We start from the raw sequence: 21,905 nt of genomic DNA on the forward strand, positions 1-21,905 counted from the left end.
TAAGCACCAAGGTCTTGTAGTGGAAGCAAGCTTTGACTGGAAGCCAGTGGAGTGTGCAGGGGAGCGGGCTGCCATGGGAGAACTTGGGAAGGTTGAAGACCAGGGTGGCTGCAGCGTTCTGGATAAGTTGCAGGGATTTGATGGCACAAGCGGGGAGCCCAGCTGGGCTCTATATTTGGACTAGAGAATGCTAAACAACAATGGAATGTTATATAACTTAAAAATACACACAATTAATTTGAGAAACAGTATAAAAACAGTTCAAATCCCACTGTAGTTGTATTAGACTGCATAATTGTATTGGGGGCATACAGTGCCTTCAGAAAGTATTCATACCCCTTGACTTATTCCACATTTTGTTGTTACAGCCTGAAATCAAATATCTAGATTTTTTTCACCCATCTACACACAATACCCCATAATGACAAAGTGAAAACGTGTTTTTAGACATTTTTGCAAATGTATTGAAAATGAAATACAGAAATATCTAATTTACATAAGTATTCACACCCCTGAGTCAATACTTTGTAGAAGCACCTTTAGCAGCGATGACAGCTATGAGTCTTTCTCTCCACCCCATGGCAAAACGAGTAGAATTGCATGAAGTTACAGTGAACAACAATATAAACACAACATGTGAAGTGTTGGTCCCATGTTTCATGAGTTAAAATAAAAGATCCTAGAAATGTTCCATACGCACAAAAAGCTTATTTCTCTCACATTTTGTGCACAAATTTGTTTATATTTCTTTTAGTGAGCATTTCTCCTTTGCCAAGATAATCCATCCAGCTGACAGGTGTGGCATATCAAGGACCTGATTAAACAGCATGATCATTACACAGGTGCAGCTTGTGCTGGGGACAATAAAAGGTCACTCTAAAATGTGCAGTTTTGTCACACAACGCCACATATGTTTCAAGTTTTGAGGAAGCATGCAATTGGCATGCTGACTGCAGGAATGTCCACCAGAGCTGTTGCCAGAAAATGTCATGTTCATTTCTCTACCATAAGCCGCCTCCAACATAGTTTTGGAGAATTTGGCAGTACGTCCAACCGGCCTCACAACCGCAGACCACATGTATGGCGTCATGTGGGTGAGCATTTTACTGACGTCAACTTTGTGAACAGAGTGCCCCCATGGTGACAGTGGGGATATGTTAATGGCAGGCATAAGCTACGGACAACGAACACAATTGAATTTTAGCAATGGCAATTTGAATGCACAAAAATACCGTGACGAGATCCTGAGGTCCCATTGTGAGACCCATTTTTTAAGGTATCTGTGACCAACAGATGCATATCTGTATTCCCAATCATGGGAAATCAATAGATTAGGGCCTAATGAATTTATTTCAATTGACTGATTTCCTCATATGAACTGTAACTCAGTGAAATCAATGAATTTTGCATGGTGCATTTATATTTTTGTTCAGTATAGTAATACAATTGCAAAATCTTCTCTGCCCCATGGCAAAAAGTGTAGAATTGCAGCAAACTTGCTTTAAAACTACAACATTTTCTCTAATGCCTTTGGAAAAATATGTAGAACTACAGGAAATGAACTCTTAAACTTCTCTCTGCTGTCAAGAGGGCTGCACAAATGTTTTGCTAGCAAGGTGGGAGGGTGGGGCCCTCCAATAAAATGTTACTTACTCACCGTCTTTCTCTCACTAACACACTCTTAATTTCACTTCAATTTAAGGTCTTTATTGGCATGGGAAACATATGTTAACATTGCCAAAGCAAGTGAAGTAGATAATAAACAAAAGTGAAATGAACAATAAACAATTAAACATTACACTCACAAAAGATCCAAAAGAATAAAGACATTTCAAATGTCATATGTGCAAATAGTTAAAGTACAAAAGGGAAAATCAATAAACATAGGTTGTATTTACAATGGTGTTTGTTCTTCACTGGTTGCCCCTTTCTTGTGGCAACAGGTCAAATATCTTGCTGCTGTGATGGGACACTGTGGTATTTCACCCAATAGATATGGGAGTTTATCAAAATTGGGTTTGTTTTCAAATTCTTTGTGGGTATGTGTAATCTTTTTATGGGGGAAATGTGTCTAGTATGCTCACTGAATCTGTACATAGGCAAAGCTTTCCTTAATTTTGGGTCAGTCACAGTGGTCAGGTATTCTGCCACTGTGTACTCTCTGTTTAGGGCCAAATAGCATTCTAGTTTGCTCTGTTTTTTGATAAATTATTTCCAATGTGTCAAGTAATTATCTTTTTGTTTTCTCATTTGGTTGGGTCTAATTGTGTTGCTGTCCTGGGGCTCTGTGGGGTGGACCAGCTTGCTTAGGGGGCTCTTCTCCAGGTTCATCTCTGTAGGTGATGGCTTTGTTATGGAAGGTTTGGGAATCGCTTCCTTTTAGGTGGTTGTAGAATTTAACAGCTCTTTTATGGAATTTAATAATTTGCGGGTTTCGACCTGCTCTGCATGCATTTATTTGGTGTTTTACATTGTACACACAGGATATTTTAGTCTCAATTTGGTGTTTGTCCCATTTTGTGAATTCTTGGTTGGTGAGACCCCAGACTGCCGAATCATGAAGGGCAATGAGTTCTATAACTGATCCAAGTATTTTTAGCCAGATCCTAATTGATATGTTAAATTGTATGTTCTTTTTGATGGCACATGTTCGCAGCTTTGTGGAAGTTACTTCTGACGCTGATGTTTAGGCCAAGGTATAGTTTTTTTGTGTGCTCTAGGGCAACGGTGTCTAGATGGAATTTGTATTTGTGGTCCTGGCAACTGGCCCTTTCTCTCTCACCCCCTCCTCTCTCATCAATTTCAGGCTTCGGCTACATACTGACTCCTGATGGCAGTAAATCTGAATTATTTTACCACAAATCTCACTATTAAAATGTCCAACAAAATATTTTTATTTTATAAGCACTTTATTGTTAAACTCAGTCATGAAGTCATCTTAATTTCTGATGCATATTATCTGTAAAGCTTGTTTTACCTCTCAGTACAAACTGCTAACAATTCAACCATTTCAAATAGGCCTGCATTGTCTTTATAAAAATTATTCAACTTGGCAACTTCCTTTTTTTAAACAATCACTTACAAGTCTAAATTGATTTCGACAGCTTCAGACCCAAATACAGTGGAGACAAGGCATGAGTGTGATTACTTTGTGTGATATGGAATCTATTTTGCTACTTGCTTCCAATGAAAAGGCTTTTATCCAGTCAAAAGACATACTGGAAATTGCATTTGTATTTATATAGTTACCAGGAGTGTGTTTTCTGGCTGCTAAGGGTAGTTGGCCAGCTACCCTGTGATGCAGTCCCTGAGAAAACATATTTATTATTCATGCAAACAAAGTGAATGAAAAGCACTATCATGTGAAAAACATTAAGACAGAAGTGCTGACAAACACCTACATTCCTCTCTCTAAAAGGAAGCTGTGATTTTACATAACAAAAAACATTTTAAAAATCTCTGAAAACCAAACAAATCTTGACACATGATATTGAAAAATGGTTCAAGAACAATTGGTATGTGAACCTTTGGCAAATTATTCACATTATCTTACATAAAAAATACCAAAGAACAAGGACCCAAACATGAGAAATACAACAATAACGGCACATAGATAAATTAGAAATGTCCTTCAATAAATGAGATACTTTGAGATGTTGCCATAGACAAATCTCCATCTCATACAATTAAGTGCCAGAGGATAATTAAGGAGCTTCTGAAATAGTGGAATCCTATTATTCTTCTCATTTGAAGCGCTATAGTTTAAAAGATGTTCTTTAACAAGACATGAAGGGATCGTCCTCCTCCTTGTCTTTATTGGGACCGGGGTCGCTTAGACAGCGTGCTAGTCTCTGGTAGTCCAGCTCGCCCTGGTGGTTGTCTGACGCATTACCCCTGGGTCCTTCGATGTCTGCTTTCAGGCTAGGCCTCTTGGGTACCTCCTCCTCTAGGCTGACAGCGTCAGGTGTGCTGGGAGGGGAAGGCTGCTCAAAGTGGACAGTAGGGACACTGTCAGCACTGAAAACCTGGTTGTCTTTAAGAAAGAAAGTATTATCAACCAGAGCTGGGCAGAAAATAGTTGTATTTTGTAGTTTATTTTAAAATACCTACTTTTCAAATACTCAAGGTAGTCAAATATAGTTTTAACTAAAAGGCAACAAGTTTCTTTGATATTCAAATACAGGTTTCAGAAAAACAAATAACATTTGAAATTATTTTGAATACATCTCAGAAAACCAAATAATAAAAAGGTATTTGAATATACGCACATTATTTAAAAATCTTTATTAGGTGGCTTCCAAATATTTGATTAAGAACCAAAAAACTACAACAGTTAGTTGAAATAGTCTAAATATATGATCAATAAAACATGGTTTGGAGGGCTCTTAAATATGAATCTTAATATTGCCTATAACCTAAAGTTAAATACGAGGGACATCGAATCATCTCAACATTACAGTAGACCAATTTTTCAGCTCCAAAATGACGAACAAATATATGTTCATAATGAGTGAGACATAAGGTAGAGTAACACTTGACATCAACTTCTTATACATGTGTAGTAACTTTGATTATTACAATAGCAACATTGTTGATACATAGAACTTTGGAAATTGCACAATAATGGAGTTATTACATAAGTGGAATAAGTAAAACACTATTCCTTGTGTACAGTAGTTAACTCAGCTCATTGCTATGCAAATAAAATGCAATTGCCAAAGTATTATGTAACATGGTAATACATGTTGCTACAAAAGTAATTACAGTTTTAATACACAAGAACAGTTTTATGTTAAGTGTTACTGAGAATGCTAACAGTAACAAAATATGGCTATTCAGTGTCAAAGGAAACAAATATCCCAAAATTGCCATCTTGTGAGATTGTGTGTGCTCTATAGTTTCAAAAAAGTAGTTGCTTTCTCAGATCTGTATTAAAGTACATTTAAAAAAGTAGTCATTTTTGGGGATCTGTATATTTGAAGTAACTATTTGTTTCCCTAAAAAAAAGAGTTACTTTCCACACAGCATAGTTACAACTAGTTATCCCAGGTCTGTTATCAACACTTACGTGACAAATCTGAACTCTTTTTACTGCATATTTATATTCATATTGAATATGACAACATAATATGGATATATACAGGGGCACATTTTTTAGGAATTATAACCGTTTCAGTGACGGACAGAAGCAACAAGGCACAAAACAGAAGAAAATGGTCCGAAACTATCTGAACTCAGTCCAATAAGAAATGCTTGTTTTCATTCTACAATATTGTGCTGCGGTGTACCCTGATGAATACGACCCAGGTGTGTTAGACTGACAGACCTGATTCAAACCTGACTCGCCTGACCCCAGGCCTAGGTGACTCCCGGTTAGCTGGAACAGTGAGGTAGTGGCTCATCTGCAGAAACAATATTGTTACAACGTCACAAATATGCTTCATTATTGCAATGAGGCAAAATCTCTGCAAGGTTGGAGACATAGCCGTGGTCAAGAAAGAACACTGGACTGGGGTCTTTTCCAAACACTGACCCTCCCTCTCCATCACACTTACCCTCCTCTCCATCACACTGACCCTCCTCTCCATCTCCATCTTCGTCTTCCGTAGGCGCACCTCGCTCACGTTGTCTTCCTCATCGGCGTCAAACAGAGTGTGTCTGCTGTAGGATCTGCTGCGCATCTGGAGAAACAAGGAACTGGATGTGAAAATGGTGTTGCTTGGTGCCCGGGGATAATATCTAAGAGAAACTGTAACAGAGCTCTGTCTGCACATAGAGACATCATACTTTACACAAAACATTTTTAACTCAGTGTAAGAGGCATGGCGGGTATGCCTGTGTGCATATTCTGTTTTTCTGTCTTCCTCAGGTGGCAAATCTAATTTCCCTTCAGACATTCAATTTCAACCAAATTCTTGGACCGACTCTCTTCTCTGTATACATCAATGATGTCGCTCTTGCTGCTGGTGAGTCTCTGATCCACCTCTACGCAGATGACACTATTCTGTATACTTCTGGCCCTTCTCTTGACACTGTGTTAACAACCCTCCAGGCGAGTTTCAATGCCATACAACTCTCCTTCCGTGGCCTCCAATTGCTCTTAAATACAAGTAAAACTAAATGCATGGTCTTCAACCGATCGCTGCCTGCACCTGCCCGGCTGTCCAGCATCACTACTCTGGACGGCTCTGACTTAGAATATGTGGACAACTACAAATACCTAGGTGTCTGGTTAGACTGTAAACTCTCCTTCCAGACTCACATCAAGCATCTCCAATCCAAAGTTAAATCTAGAATCGGCTTCCTATTCCGCAACAAAGCATCCTTCACTCATGCTGCCAAACATACCCTTGTAAAACTGACCATCCTACCAATCCTCGACTTCGGTGATGTCATTTACAAAATAGCCTCCAAAACCCTACTCAATAAATTGGATGCAGTCTATCACAGTGCCATCCGTTTTGTCACCAAAGCCCCATATACTACCCACCACTGCGACCTGTACGCTCTCGTTGGCTGGCCCTCGCTTCACACTCGTCGCCAAACCCACTGGCTCCAGGTCATCTACAAGACCCTGCTAGGTAAAGTCCCCCCTTATCTCAGCTCGCTGGTCACCATAGCAACGCCCACCCGTAGCACGCGCTCCAGCAGGTATATCTCTCTGGTCACCCCCAAAACCAATTCTTCCTTTGGCCGCCTCTCCTTCCAGTTCTCTGCTGCCAATGACTGGAACGAACTACAAAAATCTCTGAAACTGGAAACACTTATCTCCCTCACTAGCTTTAAGCACCAGCTGTCAGAGCAGCTCATAGATTACTGCACCTGTACATAGCCCATCTATAATTTAGCCCAAACAACTACCTCTTTACCTACTGTATTTATTTTGCTCCTTTGCACCCCATTATTTCTATCTCTACTTTGCACCTTCTTCCACTGCAAACCAACCATTCCAGTGTTATTTTTTACTTGCCATATTGTATTTACTTCGCCACCATGGCCTTTTTATATTTTTATATATATATATATATATTTTGTTTGCCTTCACCTCCCTTCTCACCTCACTTGCTCATATTGTATATAGACTTATTTTTCACTGTATTATTGACTATATGTTTGTTTTACTCCATGTGTAACTATGTGTTGTTGTATGTGTCGAACTGCTTTGCTTTATCTTGGCCAGGTCGCAATTGTAAATGAGAATGTGTTCTCAATTTGCCTACCTGGTTAAATAAAGGTGAAATAAAAAATTGTAACTTACTTTTTGCTTGTTGTTCTGCAGGTTGGACCTCAGGATCCTTCTGATCTCTTCCTCCCGTTTCTTAGAGACCCGTGGAATCGCTCTGGGCTGGATGTTCCTTGGGAGACACAGATTAAAGATATAACCAAAATTGCCATCACACCAGTCAGGAACAGACAGGCCACTTGTTAGTATAGCCTAGTTCCAGGTCGGTTTGTACGGTCTTGCCAACTCCTGGTCATTGTCACACCGCTTGACAGATCTGGGACTAGGTTAAGGGTCTAACAGAGTACCACATGTGTACATGTACACACAGCAGTGCTCTAGAACATTGGACTGTTGGCTTCAATACTTTTCAAATTCTCAGTGCAGCTCAAGCTATTTCTTCAACTGTCAACACAAATGAATATAGGATGTGTACCAGAGACACGTTGGTTGGGAATTGTGGGGAGGTGCGCATTCAGGCTGTGTATCCACTGCAGATGATGGTCTGGGAGCTGCGTAGCTATGTCACAATGGGACGCCGGACTATCGTGTCCTAGCGTCTGTGGACTATGATTTAAGTTTAAGCCAACAGTGTCCTCTGGTGGAGAGGACTGGATGTGGACAGTAATGGGCCCTTAATCTTTTTATTTATTTATTTTATTTTACCGTTATTTTACCAGGTAAGTTGACTGAGAACACGTTCTCATTTGCAGCAACGACCTGGGGAGTAGTTACAGGGGAGAGGAGGGGGATGAATGAGCCAATTGTAAACTCTTACTGCACGGATGATAAGTACTAAGGACAGGTTGCACTCCAGGGGAAAAAAATAAGTATATCTTAAACAGAAATAGGAGGCAATACTTACTGCATGGAGATGGTGGAGGGCAGAGCTGAGGGCAGCTGCCCACTCTCCACCATCATAATAGCCTGCTTCAGCTCCATCTTGCGGTAGAAGGCGATCAACTCAGGCTCCTTAAAGTTCTCGCCCGCTATAAGCCACCTCTTCACGTAGGTCTTGTTGAAGCGGTTAAGCCTGATATGAGTAGAGGAATGGAAAGAGGGAAAAACAGAAAGAATAGGAGATGGATGGAGAGAGAGAGAGAGAGATAGAAATATGGAGATAAAGAGGAAGAGTTCATGATGTTTGAAGAATAAAATGGCTGCTTTATTCCAGCTACAAAACGATATCAATCCTTTTAATATGTTTATTTCACAATGGCATGGGATCCATACTTCTCCTTCCAGTGATAATGCCCATAATGGCCACAGACACCCTCAACGCCTGTGAGGAGATGGTTCAGGAACTAAGAGAGAAAATGAAGAGTGTTTACAAAGTCTCTGATTAACCATGCAGTAACTTTAGTGTACTATGTAAGGACCCATACTACAGTATAATAATACTGCTTGTCACCCGTGTGTAATATCTTGTGGACAGACGTACAGTTGAAGTCGGAAGTTTACATCCACTTAGGTTGGAGTCATTAAAACTCGTTTTTCAACCACGCCACAAATTTCTTGTTAACAAACTACAGTTTTCGGAAGTCGGTTAGGACATCTCTTTGTGTATGACAAGTAATTTTTCCAAAAATTGTTAAGACTGTATCACACTGTATCACAATTCCAGTGGGTCAGAAGTTTACATACACTAAGTTGACTGACTTCAAACAGCTTGAAAAATTCCAGAAAATGATGTCATGGCTTTAGAAGCTTCTGATAAATTATGTTAATTAGCCTGAGTCAATTGAAGGTGTACCTGTGGATGTATTTCAAGGCCTACCTTCAAAGTCAGTGCCTCTTTGCTTGACATCGTGGGAAAATCTTTTTTTTTTTAAATCAGCCAAGACCTCAAAAAAATTGTAGACCTCCACAAATCTGGTTCATCCTTGGGAGCAATTTCCAAACGCCTGAAGGTACCACGTTCATCTGTACAAACAATAGTACGCAAGTATAAACACCATGGGACCACGCAGCTGTTATACCTCACAGGAAGGAGTCGCGTTCTGTCTCCTAGAGATGAACGTACTTTGGTGTGAAAAGTGCAAATAATCCCAGAACAACAGCAAAGGACCTTGTGAAAATGCAGGACGAAACCAGTACAAAAGTATCTATATCCACAGTGAAACGAGTCCTATATCAACATAAGCTGAAAGGCTGCTCAGCAAGGAAGAAGCCACTGCTCCAAAACCGCCATAAAAAAGCCAGACTACAGTTTGCAACTGCACATGCGGACAAAGATCGTACTTTTTGGAGAAATGTCCTCTGGTCTGATGAAACAAAAATAGAACTGTTTGGCCATAATGAACATCGTTATGTTTGGAGGACAAAGGGGGAGGCTTGCAAGCCAAAGAACTCCATCCCAACCGTGAAGCACGTGTGGCAGCATCATGTTGTGGGGGTGCTTTGCTGCAGGAGGGACTGGTGCACTTCACAAAATAGATGGCATCACGAGGCAGGAAAATTATGTGGATATATTGAAGCAACATCTCAAGACATCAGTTAGGAAGTTAAAGCTTGGTCGCAAATGGGTCTTCCAAATGGACAATGACCCCAAGCATACTTCCAAAGTTGTGGAAAAATGGATTAAGGACAACAAAGTCAAGGTATTGGAGTGGCCATCACAAAGTCCTGACCTCAACCCTGTAGAAAATTTGTGGGCAGAACTGAAAAAGCGTGTGCGAGCAAGGAGGCCTACAAACCTGACTCAGTTACACCAGCTCTGTCAGGAGGAATGGCCCAAAATTCACCCAACTTATTGTGGGAAGCTTGTGGAAGGCTACCCAAAACATTTGATCCAAGTTAAACAATTTAAAGGCAATGCTACCAAAAATGAATTGAGTGTATGTAAACTTCTGACCCACTGGGAATGTGATGAAAGAAATAAAAGCTGAAATAAATTATTCTCTCTACTGTTATTCTGACATTTCACATTCTAAAATAAAAGTGGTGATCCTAACTGACCTAAGACAGGGAATTTTTACAAGAATTAAATGTCAGGATTTAAAAAAAACTGAGTTTAAATGTATTTGGCTAAAGTGTATGTAAACTTCCGACTTCAACTGTACGTAACATAAATAGGTCATGCTGTTACGCAACATTTTGGTTCTGGGTTTCCGAGATTACCTCTGTGTGAATCTCCTCGTTGATGGAAGGTTTGCTCTCCTTCTTCTTCTTCACAGCAAGTAGCTCAACCAAGGGCCTGATTGTCATACCCTGAAAAGGTCCAGAAAAGCAGTAGTTAGTTGTAAAGTGAACCTTGTCTATACAAGCAGGTCAAAGTGTTCCGTTTCACTTTTTCAGAGATTTACAGTAACATTTTGGAGCAGAGTCAAGGAATGTTTGAACTTTAGAGCAGGGGTGTCAAAACTCATTCCATGGAGGGGCAAACATCTGTTGATTTTTGTTATTTCCTTGAATTTCAACACCCAGACAACCAGGTGTGGGAAGTTCCTAACTAATCAGTAACCTTAATTGCTCAATAAAGAACAATGGATGATCAAAAACCTCCAGACACTCGACTCCACATGGAATGAGTTTGACACCTACGCTTTAGGGCAGTGTTTCCCAACTCAAGTACCTCCAACAGCAGTGGTGTAAAGTACTTAAAGAAAATTACTATTTAAGTCATTTTTGGGGATATCTGTACTTCACAATTTCTATTTTTGAAAACTTTTACTTCATTACATTCCTAAAGAAAATAATGTACTTTTTACTCCTTACATTTTCCCTGACACCCAAAAGTACTTGTTACATTTTGAAATGCTTAGCAGGACAGGAATATTGCCCTATTCATACGCTTATCAGGCGAACATCCCTGGTCATACTTGCTGCCTCTGATCTGGCAGACTCACGAAACACAAATGCTTTGGAGTATGCCCCTGGCTATCCATAAATAAATAAAAATGGGTGAAAATTGTGCCGTCTGTTTTGCTTAATATAAGGAATTGTATATTATTTACACTTATACCTTTGATACTTAAGTATATTTTAGAAATTACATTTACCTTTCATACTTAAGTACATTTAGACCCGAATACTTTTAGACTTTCACTCAATTAGTATTTTACTGGGTGACTTTCACAAAAAAAAGTGTACTGTTGGGGTTACTGGCGGTGTTGGGAAGCACTGCTTTAGAGCATCATTCAGATTGTCTGCCTCACCTGCACAAACACAGTAAAGAAAATGACAGTGATGATTGCTGTCAGAAACAAGTTCCTCATTTGGTGTCTATTTGACAGCAGGTATCCCAGGGAGAAAGCTATGGCCCCTCGCAGGCCACCGTAGGCCACAATGAACTGGTCCTTTTTGGTCAACTTGACAATACGGAATTTGTTTATGATGAATGTAAGGCCAATCACACCTGTAATACACAGACAGATAAAATAAATACATTTTTCCCCAAGTATAAATGAAACAGATGAAAAAGTTATACTTTATCGTTAATGTATTTACATTTTGAACATTTTATTCCACATTTTTATTGCATCTGTTTTAATGTAACTTTTATGGAAATCTTTAAAGAATTAGCATTTAGCATAATACTGACCCAGTACTCGTGACACCAGACAGAGGATGACGGTGGTGATCACGAAGGTCCAGTTCCAGGCATGCGGCCCTGCCACCGTGGACACGCCCAGGAAAATGAAGATGAGCGTCTCACTCACGCTGCTCCACATCTTCAGGAAGTACTTGATGGTGGTGTAGGACTTGTGGGATATGTTGGCCTCCACATAGGGCCGCATCACAACCCCACATACTATCAAACTACGAAGGTAGTACAAGACAAATTTCATTGTAACTTCATGTTCATTTGTCAGTTCAACTTGTAGCATGATGTACTACACTAACCATAATGCTCCATGTAACATACTGAAGCCAACCGAATGGTGTCCCATCTCCTTATCAATACACATCTGTTCTCTGTCAAATAGCTACTTACGCCATGATACCAGAGAGATGGAACATCTCGGAGGAGAGGTAGGCCATGTAGCTGTAAAGGAAGACGAAAAGGGGTTCGATGACGCGGGTGTGAGAGGTGAAACGAGAGGTGAAGGCTGCCAAGAAGCCGTAGATGGCCCCCACCAGGACCCCTCCTAGGGACACCACGAAGAAACACACCACGCCTAGGAACACATCCAATACGGTGACCGTCCCCACTTTGGAGAACTCCTCAAACAGGTTGTACAGAACCTGCATGGAGGGACGAAGGAGGGGTCAGTGGAAATTCGCAGAGATCTGTGTGCGAGTCCCAAATGGGACCCTACATAGGGGATAGCGTGCCATTTGGGACACTGGATAGGGTGCCATTTGGGACACCGCCTATATGTCCAGGAAATAGCAATATTCAATCAACTAGATTTAGTTATAGTTGTCGATTTGATTCTGCGTCACGTTATCCTTGATCAGACTTGATTTCAAGCCAAGGGTCCTCTAACCACTACACCAGTATATCCCTACACCCGTGTTATATGCTGAGACACATTATCCATTTGCTTCACTTTACCTATTGGTTGAATGGTAACATGATTATACATGGTATGTAAACAACATGTGGACTATCTAAATGGTATCCATCAGACAAGCTCCAGATACTAGGGTCGAGTCCCAAATGGTGCCCTATTTGTAGTATATAGTGAACTACTTTTGACCAGTAGTGGTTGCACTATATAGGGAATAGGGTGCCATTTGGGATGCACACTAGCTGGCATCAGCCCCTCTCAGCTCTTCAGTCTTTTGGAACACTGAGGCCATTATCACCGCCAGGCAGTAAATACCCTCCCATTGCTTTACTGCTCCATTAAACCAACATCCTCTGTTTGGGTGATAGCTGAATCAGTGGTCCGGGTTGGCATAGCCAGAGCCATTTGGCTGAGTAATATCTATACCTGCCAAAAGCACCTAAATGGCTATTAATAGATGTTTACGCATACAGTGAGCCAGTGAGTGAGCCACAGTCAAATGCCATCTACACTATATGACCAAAAGTATAGATCGTCGAACATCTCATTCCAAAACCATGGGCATTAATATGGAGTTGGTCCCCCCTTTGCTGCAATAACAGCCTCCACTCTTCTGGGAAGGCTTTCCACTAGAAGTTGGAACATTTCTGCGAGGACTTGCTTCCATTCAGCTACAAGAGCATTAGTGAGGTCGGGCACTGATGTTGGGCGATTAGGCCTGGCTCGCAGTTGGTGTTCTAATTCATCCCAAAGATGTTCAATGGGGTTGAGGTCAGGGCTCTGTGCAGGCCAGTTCTTCCACAACAATCTCAACAAACCATTTTCTGTATGGACCTCGCTTTGTGCATGGGGCATTGTCATGCTGAAACAGGAAAGGGCCTTCCCCAAACTGTTGACACAAAGTTGGAAGCACTTTACAGTTAGTACTATGCATTTGGGCAGATAGCGTTCTCCTGGCATCCACCAAACCCAGATTTGTTCGTCGGACTGCCAGATGGTGAAGTGTGATTTATCACTCCAGAGAACGTGTTTCCACTGCTCCAGAATCGAATGGCGTCGAGCTTTACACCCCTCTAGCCGATGCTAGGCATTGCACATGGTGATCTTAGGCTTGTGTGCAGCTGCTCGGCCATGGAAACCCATTTCATGAAGCTCTCGACGAACAGTTCTTGTGCTGACATTGTTTCTAGAGGCAGTTTGGAACTCGTAATGAGTCTTGCAACCGAGGACAGATAATTTGTATGCGCTACGCGCTTCAGCACTCGCCAGTCCCGTTCTGTGAGCTTGTGTGGTCTACCATTTTGCAGCTGAGCCGTTGTTGCTCCTAGAAGTTTTCACTTCACAATAACAGCACTTACAATTGATCGGGGCAGCTCTAGCAGGGCAGAAATTTGACAAACTGACTTGTTGGAAAGGTAGCATCCTATGACGGTGCCACGTTGAAAGTGACTGAGCTCACCAGTAAGATCATTCTACTGCCAATGTTTGTCTATGGAGATTGCATGGCGGTGTGCTTGATTTTATACACCTGTCAACAACGGGTGTGGCTGAAATAGCCGAATCCCAAAATTTGAAGGGGTGTCCATATACTTTTGTATATATAGTGTACCTTACAGTTAGCCACTAGCAGAGAGGAAAGTGCTCCATCATGGTTAATAGAAAATTGATTATGCTCATTCTCCTCAGCTGTGAGAACACTGGCTGCCTGTTAAGCGGGGTGGCTGGTGGCGTTAGACACGGGTCTGGAAATGAACACTACATTTACACAGCTGGCATTGGAATAAAGTAACAAAACAGCTCCCGTCATGTTAAATATGAGTTGATGGAAACAAGCCAACATTGTACACAGAAAGAGAAATGCAGCAACTGAGTGAACTAACAGTATCAACCCAAATAAAATTTGGCCTCTAATTTGATTTGTCCCCACTGTGACAAATGACCCTGATGAAGGCGAAGGGCCGAAGCACGCTGGTTTTATCGATCCGCTGCCCATAAATAGTTGCTGAATTTCCTCTTGGAAGCACAGTTTGCTACTCAATTCATGCACCTCGGTTGGAAATCCCTTAACACTCACCACTGTGACAGCATCATTGAGAAGGGACTCCCCAAACACCAGGATGTGAACCAACTCGTTGATATGGATCTCCTCAAACACAGCCAGCACGGCCACAGGGTCCACGGCCGACACGATGGAGCCGAAGAGCAGGCAGGCCAGCAGGTCAATTCCGCCCAAACCGACACTCTCGATCTGACACAAGGCGTACAGCAAGCCGCCCATAAAGAAGGTGTTCCACAGGGTACCTAGAAAGAGATAGAAAGAGAATGGCCATGTCCTAATACCTGTACTTGCATCTAAATAGTAGGCATTTTGGGTATGAAGGAAAAACATACTTTTATAGTATGTGAAATTTTGAACATTTAGTATACTTTAAATGCCAGCTCATTTAGGCTTTTCATTTACATTACATTTAAGTCATTTAACAAATTGGTGCATTCACCTTATGACATCTAGTAGAGTTCGCTGCACATTGAGGAAGAGAATGGTATTTCGAGACCCACGTGTGTTTGAGGGGACACGCCGTACCAAAATTAACAAATGGCGGGAATCAACGCAATTGCGCATTAGATGAGGCATTCTCAGTAGGAGGAGCTTAGTATGTTGATATTTAATGCTGACTGCATTCGTTTTTAAACAATACGTTCTAAACAGTATGTAGTACGATTAGTATACACAGTATGCAGTTTAAGTAAGTAGTAGGCTAGCTAGATTTCGGACACGGACAATGGTTTATTTCACTAAGGCGACATTACATGGTATCAATACCAGCAAAGGCTAAATTATTTTATACAAATTACAATTTTCACAAGGTAGTAGTAGTAGTAGTTCACTAACCATGGCATAACAAGGAGTTTGAAATTATAGCACAAACAGATCTGGGACTAGGCAAATGTGGAAATGTGTTTGTGGCAGTTTAACTATATGATATAAATATGAAAGTAGCAAATACATCTGTATACAAATTGCACAGGAGGGATAAAGTGCTTAGCAGTCAATGCTTAGTTACCTATCACCGCAAACACCAAGATGGTGCCCACATTCTCTGTGAAGGGCCGGATCGGCAGAAAGTAGCCAGCATCAAGGATAATGGGAGGGAGGAGGCACAGGAAGAAGAGCTGGGAGTCCAGTACTGGGGGCTCTTCTCCGATCACCTTGATGAGCCCCCCCACTAGCAGCCCCACCACGATCAGCAGGCAGCTCTCTGGGACCACGCCAGACAGACGCGGGATCAGATGGAAACCTAAATGGGGAGACGAGGTAGTTAATGTTATTATAGAGACATATCTGTCTGCCGTACACCAGGGACCGTATTCATAAAGTTTCAGAGTAGGAGTGCTTATCTAGGATCAGGTCCCCCCTGTTTATGTAATCCTATTCATTATGATCTAAAAGGCAAAGCTGATCCTAGATCTTTTAGTTTTTTCTTTAAGAATACGGGTCTAGGTCAGAAGGCAGTGGGTTTATTACTATGACATTGCTGTATCCAGGCAAGAATATGTGCAATTTCCTCCCTATGTTGATATAGCCTCTGTTGCAATTGTCTTCAGATGTGCAATACATTGTATAAAACAAACTGTGCCTGTAGAAGTGGATATATAGTGGGGCAAAAAGTATTTAGTCAGCCACCAATTGTACAAGTTCTCCCACTTAAAAATAAGAGAGAGACCTGTAATTTTCATCATAGGTACACTTCAACTATGACAGATGAAATGAGAAAAAAAAATCCAGAAAATATCATTGTAGGATTTTTAATGAATTTATTTGCAAATTATGGTGGAAAATAAGTATTTGGTCAATAACAAAAGTTTCTCAATACTTTGTTATATACCCTTTGTTGGCAATGACAGAGGTCAAACGTTTTCTATAAGTCTTCACAAGGTTTTCACACACTGTTGCTGGTATTTTGGCCCATTCCTCCATGCAGATCTCCTCTAGAGCAGTGATGTTTTGGGGCTGTTGCTGGGCAACACGGACTTTCAACTCCCTCCAAAGATTTTCTATGGGGTTGAGATCTGGAGACTGGCTAGGCCACTCCAGGACCTTGAAATGCTTCTTACGAAGCCACTCCATTGCCCGGGCGGTGTGTTTGGGATAATTGTCATGCTGAAAGACCCAGCCACATTTCATCTTCAATGTGTGGCTCAGTTGGTAGAGCATGGCGCTTGCAAAGGCAGGGTTGTGGGTTCAATTCCCACGAGGGGACCAGGGTTCAATTCCCATGGGGGGACCAGGATGAATATGTATGAACTTTCCAATTTGTTAAATGTAAATGTCTGTTAAATGTAAACTTTCCAATGACTTAAATGTAAATGTCTGATGGAAGGAGGTTTTCACTCAAAATCTCACGATACATGGCCCCATTCATTCTTTCCTTTACAGGGATCAGTTGTCCAGAAAAACAGCCCCAAAGCATGATGTTTCCACCCCCATGCTTCACAGTAGGTATGGTGTTCTTGGATGCAACTCAGCATTCTTTGTCCTCCAAACACAACGAGTTGAGTTTTTACCAAAAAAGTTCTATTTTGGTTTCATCTGATCATATGACATTCTCCCAATCTTCTTCTGGGTCATCCAAATGCTCTCTAGCAAACTTCAGACGGGCCTGGACATGTACTGGCTTTAACAGGGGGACACGTCTGGCACTGCAGGATTTGAGTCCCTGGCGGCGTAGTGTGTTACTGATGGTAGGCTTTGTTACTTTGGTCCCAGCTCTCTGCAGGTCATTCACTAGGTCCCCCCGTGTGGTTCTGGGATTTTTGCTCACCGTTCTTGTGATCATGTTGACCCCATGGGGTGAGATCTTGCGTGGAGCCCCAGATTGAGGGAGATTATCAGTGGTCTTGTATGTCTTCCATTTCCTAATAATTGCTCCCACAGTTGATTTCTTCAAACCAAGCTGCTTACCTATTGCAGATTCAGTCTTCCCAGCCTGGTGCAGGTCTACAACTTTGTTTCTGGTGTCCTTTGACAGCTCTTTGGTCTTGGCCATAGTGGAGTTTGGAGTGTGACTGTTTGAGGTTGTGGACAGGTGTCTTTTATACTGATAACAAGTTCAAACAGGTGCCATTAATACAGGTAACGAGTGGAGGACAGAGGAGCCTCTTAAAGAACAAGTTACATGTCTGTGAGAGCCAGAAATCTTGCTTGTTTGTAGGTGACCAAATACTTATTTTAAATTCATAAAAAATCCTACAATGTGATTTTCTGGATTTTTTTTCTCATTTTGTCTGTCATAGTTGAAGTGTACCTATGATGAAAATTACAGGCCTCTCATCTTTTTAAGTGGGAGAACTCAATTGGTGGCTGACTAATACTTTTTTGCCCCACTGTAGTTATTTTAAGTTTACAGTATACACATACAGGGGTGCAACTTAAACACCCCCCCCCCACACACACAAAGTGCATCCCCTAGCGGATGGGTAGGCTGTTTGGAGTGTTTACCTGACTGGATAAAATTATATAAAAATAATAAATTTACGTCCCCCCCACTTCTAAAACTAAAGTTGTGCCCTTGTAAACATATAACCACTTAATTATTGGATGGATGAAATGCTCTAATCAGTTAGTTGTGCATCATTGTCTGACATTCTAAGCTCTCATAAAAAATTAAAAAGGCCTTTTTTTAGACCGCTATTTCAGGCAACACACAGGATGCTACTGCACAAGTTGCTAGTCATAGGTCAACCATGCTGGTGCTGCAACTGCAGATAACTTAAACCCAAATACACATTTCTTAGGGCAAGTGGATACAAACAGGAGAACCCTAGTACCACTCCAGTACCTCAAGGGTCTCCGCCTAATGTATGTCTGAGTTCTGGAATGTTATAATTTACTACATCTGGGATGGGCCAAGGGCGTGAAGAACAAAAACCCTACATAACTCACAATAAGTTTTTGCAAGAAAGGCATTTCACTGTACTTCTGCGCGTGAGATTAAAACTTGAAACGCATCAACAGTATGTATCCACCAAGAGACACACCATTCATTATAACAATAACTGAAGCATAAGGCTATTGGGAGACAGTCAGTCTCAATGACTACCGTATAAATATTTCAGGACTAGGACACTGTTTGAAATTGGTATACTGCTGTATGTGCCACTGTATGCATCAGCCCCCACCAGATCCTTTCCTCTTTCTGTTATCACAGAGTACAGAAGAGCAGGCTGGCCTTGAGAAGAGAGCTGCTGCTGCAGCAGATAAGTCCAAATCAGCTTCACTTATTGGGCTGGGCCAATGATAGACAAGGAGGGGAAAGCCCCACGGCCAATCACTATCTCGGCAAGCTGACTCCGAATTGACAACATGTACATGGAAGATCCCTTAATAGGGTCTGTTCCAAATGGCACCCTATTCCCTATATAGAGAATATGGTGCCATTTGGGACACAGGGTTATGTGTATACGAAATACAATATGAAATATTTGTGTAGTGTGTGTGTCTTTTTCTGAGATAAACAATAGCGTATTTTAAAAGTGAAAGTACAGTCACAGGAAATACATGCAGAACTTGCTACACCCCTAGCGACCCCCTACATCCCTCTAACTCTGTCAGGTCATGATAACAACTGCTCTCATTACTCTCAGAATTTCCAACTCAAATGTTTGCCAAGTCGTGCAGTGTTTAATCCTCAAGTCTTCCATTACACTAATTTTATGGAACTTCTGCATCTATTTCTAGTGGTGACTGGTGAGAGGGACAATTGCTTATAAAGTCCATGGTAAGATACAGTGTCTCATGATCAAAAGTAGGACTGGAACAATGGGTATGGCTGCAGCAACTTTTACTTATTGGTAATAGTATGGCTTCCAAGCCCAATCCTGTGCCATAAAGAACCAGAGAACGTTCTGCCCATAGTACGTTTATGGTATCATCCCACTTCTGCCACCAATTTAGCGATTAGGAACAGGGTGGGCAAGTCTACTAACTCCCGTGTCCAGACTTCTTGGCAGGAACTGTAGTATGTTTATAACATTACATTCCTGTCTGAATTGACGAGTTGTAGAGTATTGCAATAATGTCCCTGTCTGAACGGGTCTGAAGCGTTCAATCAAGTTATGATACCCCCTGAGCAGACAGCTGCAGTGTCATGATGCATGACGCAATTTGACGTTGAGGGGTTTATACTGTGGCATATTAATCCATATCAATTAATGCAGCAGGGGGCATTCCCAATGTATCACGTTAACATCGTGACAAAAGCAAAGGCAGATACTCACCAAGTTTCATCAATAACGCGAGGAGGATCCATAGCGCGATCTCAAAAGGCTGTCGTACGTGTTTGTAATTTACGGCAAGTACAGGAAATGCCTTTTTAGTATTTGTTACATTAGTTAAATATGAGCCTTCAGTCCCATGCGATTGATATGCAGGGGCAGAGGCTTCAATTGGTAATCCAATGCCCACGAACACAACTAAAACTATTACCAGGAGATCCCTGCGACAGCCAGGAAAGGCACACGAGAATGCCGGCATTTCAAATATGTTAATGATTTATCCCGCTAGCTACTTCAAATCGTCATCCTCCATCAATGCGTCGGAGATGCAGGCAGAAATGAAGATGTAACGGGAAGTGATGCTGGTGCTATGTTACTGCAGCTGGAGCTTGCACTTTTACACAGTGAATGTACGGACATCATGCATATAATATCACGGGTAAATGTAAAGAAACACCAGTAAAAAGCTCCCTGATGAATGAGAGTTAACGCCGGCGTTGATGATGATTGTATTCCTCTTTAAATGTTTGCGCAGTGTAGTCAAGCGTTGAAGTGTTCACTAATGTGAAAGGCGCAGCTGTTATGTATCAGGCGGAATATCAACTCCCGTTTGTGCCTTATGTCCTCTATTTGGGTTACATTGGCTGCAATCACACCTCAATGGTTCATACAACCAGCCCAATTCAGTTCTTTTGTACTTCTGTGGTTGGCAACCAAAAATGTGCATTACCGCCACCAACTGGAGTGGAGTGTGAGTCCATTACAATTTGTGATAAAAAAAGATAGAAAAATTGCTACTCTTCTGCAGTAAAATCTTGTAACCCCAAGTACTTCTCTGGAGCTTCCACCAGAACATCTATTTTCTGTGATTTACATTCCATTTGTGCAGTACACTTCATAACCATGGCAATGCAAGTCCGGCGTTATGGACGGGCCTTAGGGGGCCTGGCCTGCCCTACCACACCTTGTCCATCCAAATAAAATATTTAAATATTCATAATTTATTTGACAGAGACCCTTGGCCTACAATGGCACAGAAATCTAATTAACATAAGAAAAAAATCCTATCAAAATCCGTCTGTTTCGGCTAGAGATACAGTTGAAGTCGGAAGTTTACATACACCTTAGCCAAATATATTTAAACTCAGTTTTTCACAATTCCTGACATTTAATCCGAGTAAAAAGTCCCTGTCTTAGGTCAGTTAGGATCACCACTTTATTTTAAGAATGTGAAATGTAAGAATAATAGTAGAGAATTATATATTTCAGCTTTTATTTCTTTCATCACATTCCCAGTGTGTCAGAAGTTTACATACACTCAATTAGTATTTGGTAGCATTGCCTTTAAATTGCTTGACTTGGGTCAAATGTTTTGGGTAGCCTTCCACAAGCTTCTCACAATAAGTTGGGTGAATTTTGGCCCATTCCTCCTGACAGAGCTTGTGTAACTGAGTCAGGTTTGTAGGCCTCCTTGCTCGCACGCACTTTTTCAGTTCTGCCCACAAATTTTCTACAGGATTTAGGTCAGGGCTTTGTGATGGCCACTCCAATACCTTGACTTTGTTGTCCTTAAGCCATTTTTCCACAACTTTGGAAGTATGCTTGGGGTCATTGTCCATTTGGAAGACCCATTTGCGACCAAGCTTTAACTTCCTGACTGATGTCTTGAGATGTTGCTTCAATATATCCACAAAATTGTATTTCCTCATGATGCCATCTATTTTGTGAAGTGCACCAGTCCCTCCTGCAGCAAAGCACCCCCACAACATGATGATGCCACACGTGCTTCACGGTTGGGATGGTGTTCTTCAGCTTGCAAGCCTCCCCGTTTTTCCTCCAAACATAACAATGTTCATTATGGACAAACAGTTCTATTTTTGTTTCATCAGACCAGAGGACATTTCTCCAAAAAGTACAATCTTTGTCCCCATGTGCAGTTGCAAACCGTAGTC

At 41.4% G+C, this 21,905-nt stretch overlaps 1 protein-coding gene across 1 annotated transcript; it reads right to left on the reverse strand.

Moving 5' to 3' along the window:
* Positions 1 to 1,691: 1,691 nt before the first annotated feature.
* LOC129830964 (Na(+)/H(+) exchanger beta) lies at positions 1,692 to 20,640 on the reverse strand. The gene is made up of 13 exons (XM_055893854.1): positions 19,957 to 20,640; positions 15,744 to 15,977; positions 14,753 to 14,979; positions 12,159 to 12,409; positions 11,766 to 11,983; positions 11,380 to 11,579; positions 10,343 to 10,432; positions 8,456 to 8,526; positions 8,088 to 8,255; positions 7,259 to 7,355; positions 5,556 to 5,681; positions 5,327 to 5,402; positions 1,692 to 4,033 (listed from the first exon to the last, which is right to left on the reverse strand). The coding sequence occupies exons 1-13, from the start codon at positions 20,210 to 20,212 to the stop codon at positions 3,777 to 3,779; spliced, it is 2,271 nt and encodes a 756-aa protein (XP_055749829.1). The 5' UTR covers positions 20,213 to 20,640; the 3' UTR covers positions 1,692 to 3,776.
* Positions 20,641 to 21,905: the final 1,265 nt, after the last annotated feature.

The sequence above is a fragment of the Salvelinus fontinalis genome, chromosome 32 (assembly GCF_029448725.1).
Source record: "Salvelinus fontinalis isolate EN_2023a chromosome 32, ASM2944872v1, whole genome shotgun sequence".
Taxonomy (NCBI): domain Eukaryota; kingdom Metazoa; phylum Chordata; class Actinopteri; order Salmoniformes; family Salmonidae; genus Salvelinus; species Salvelinus fontinalis.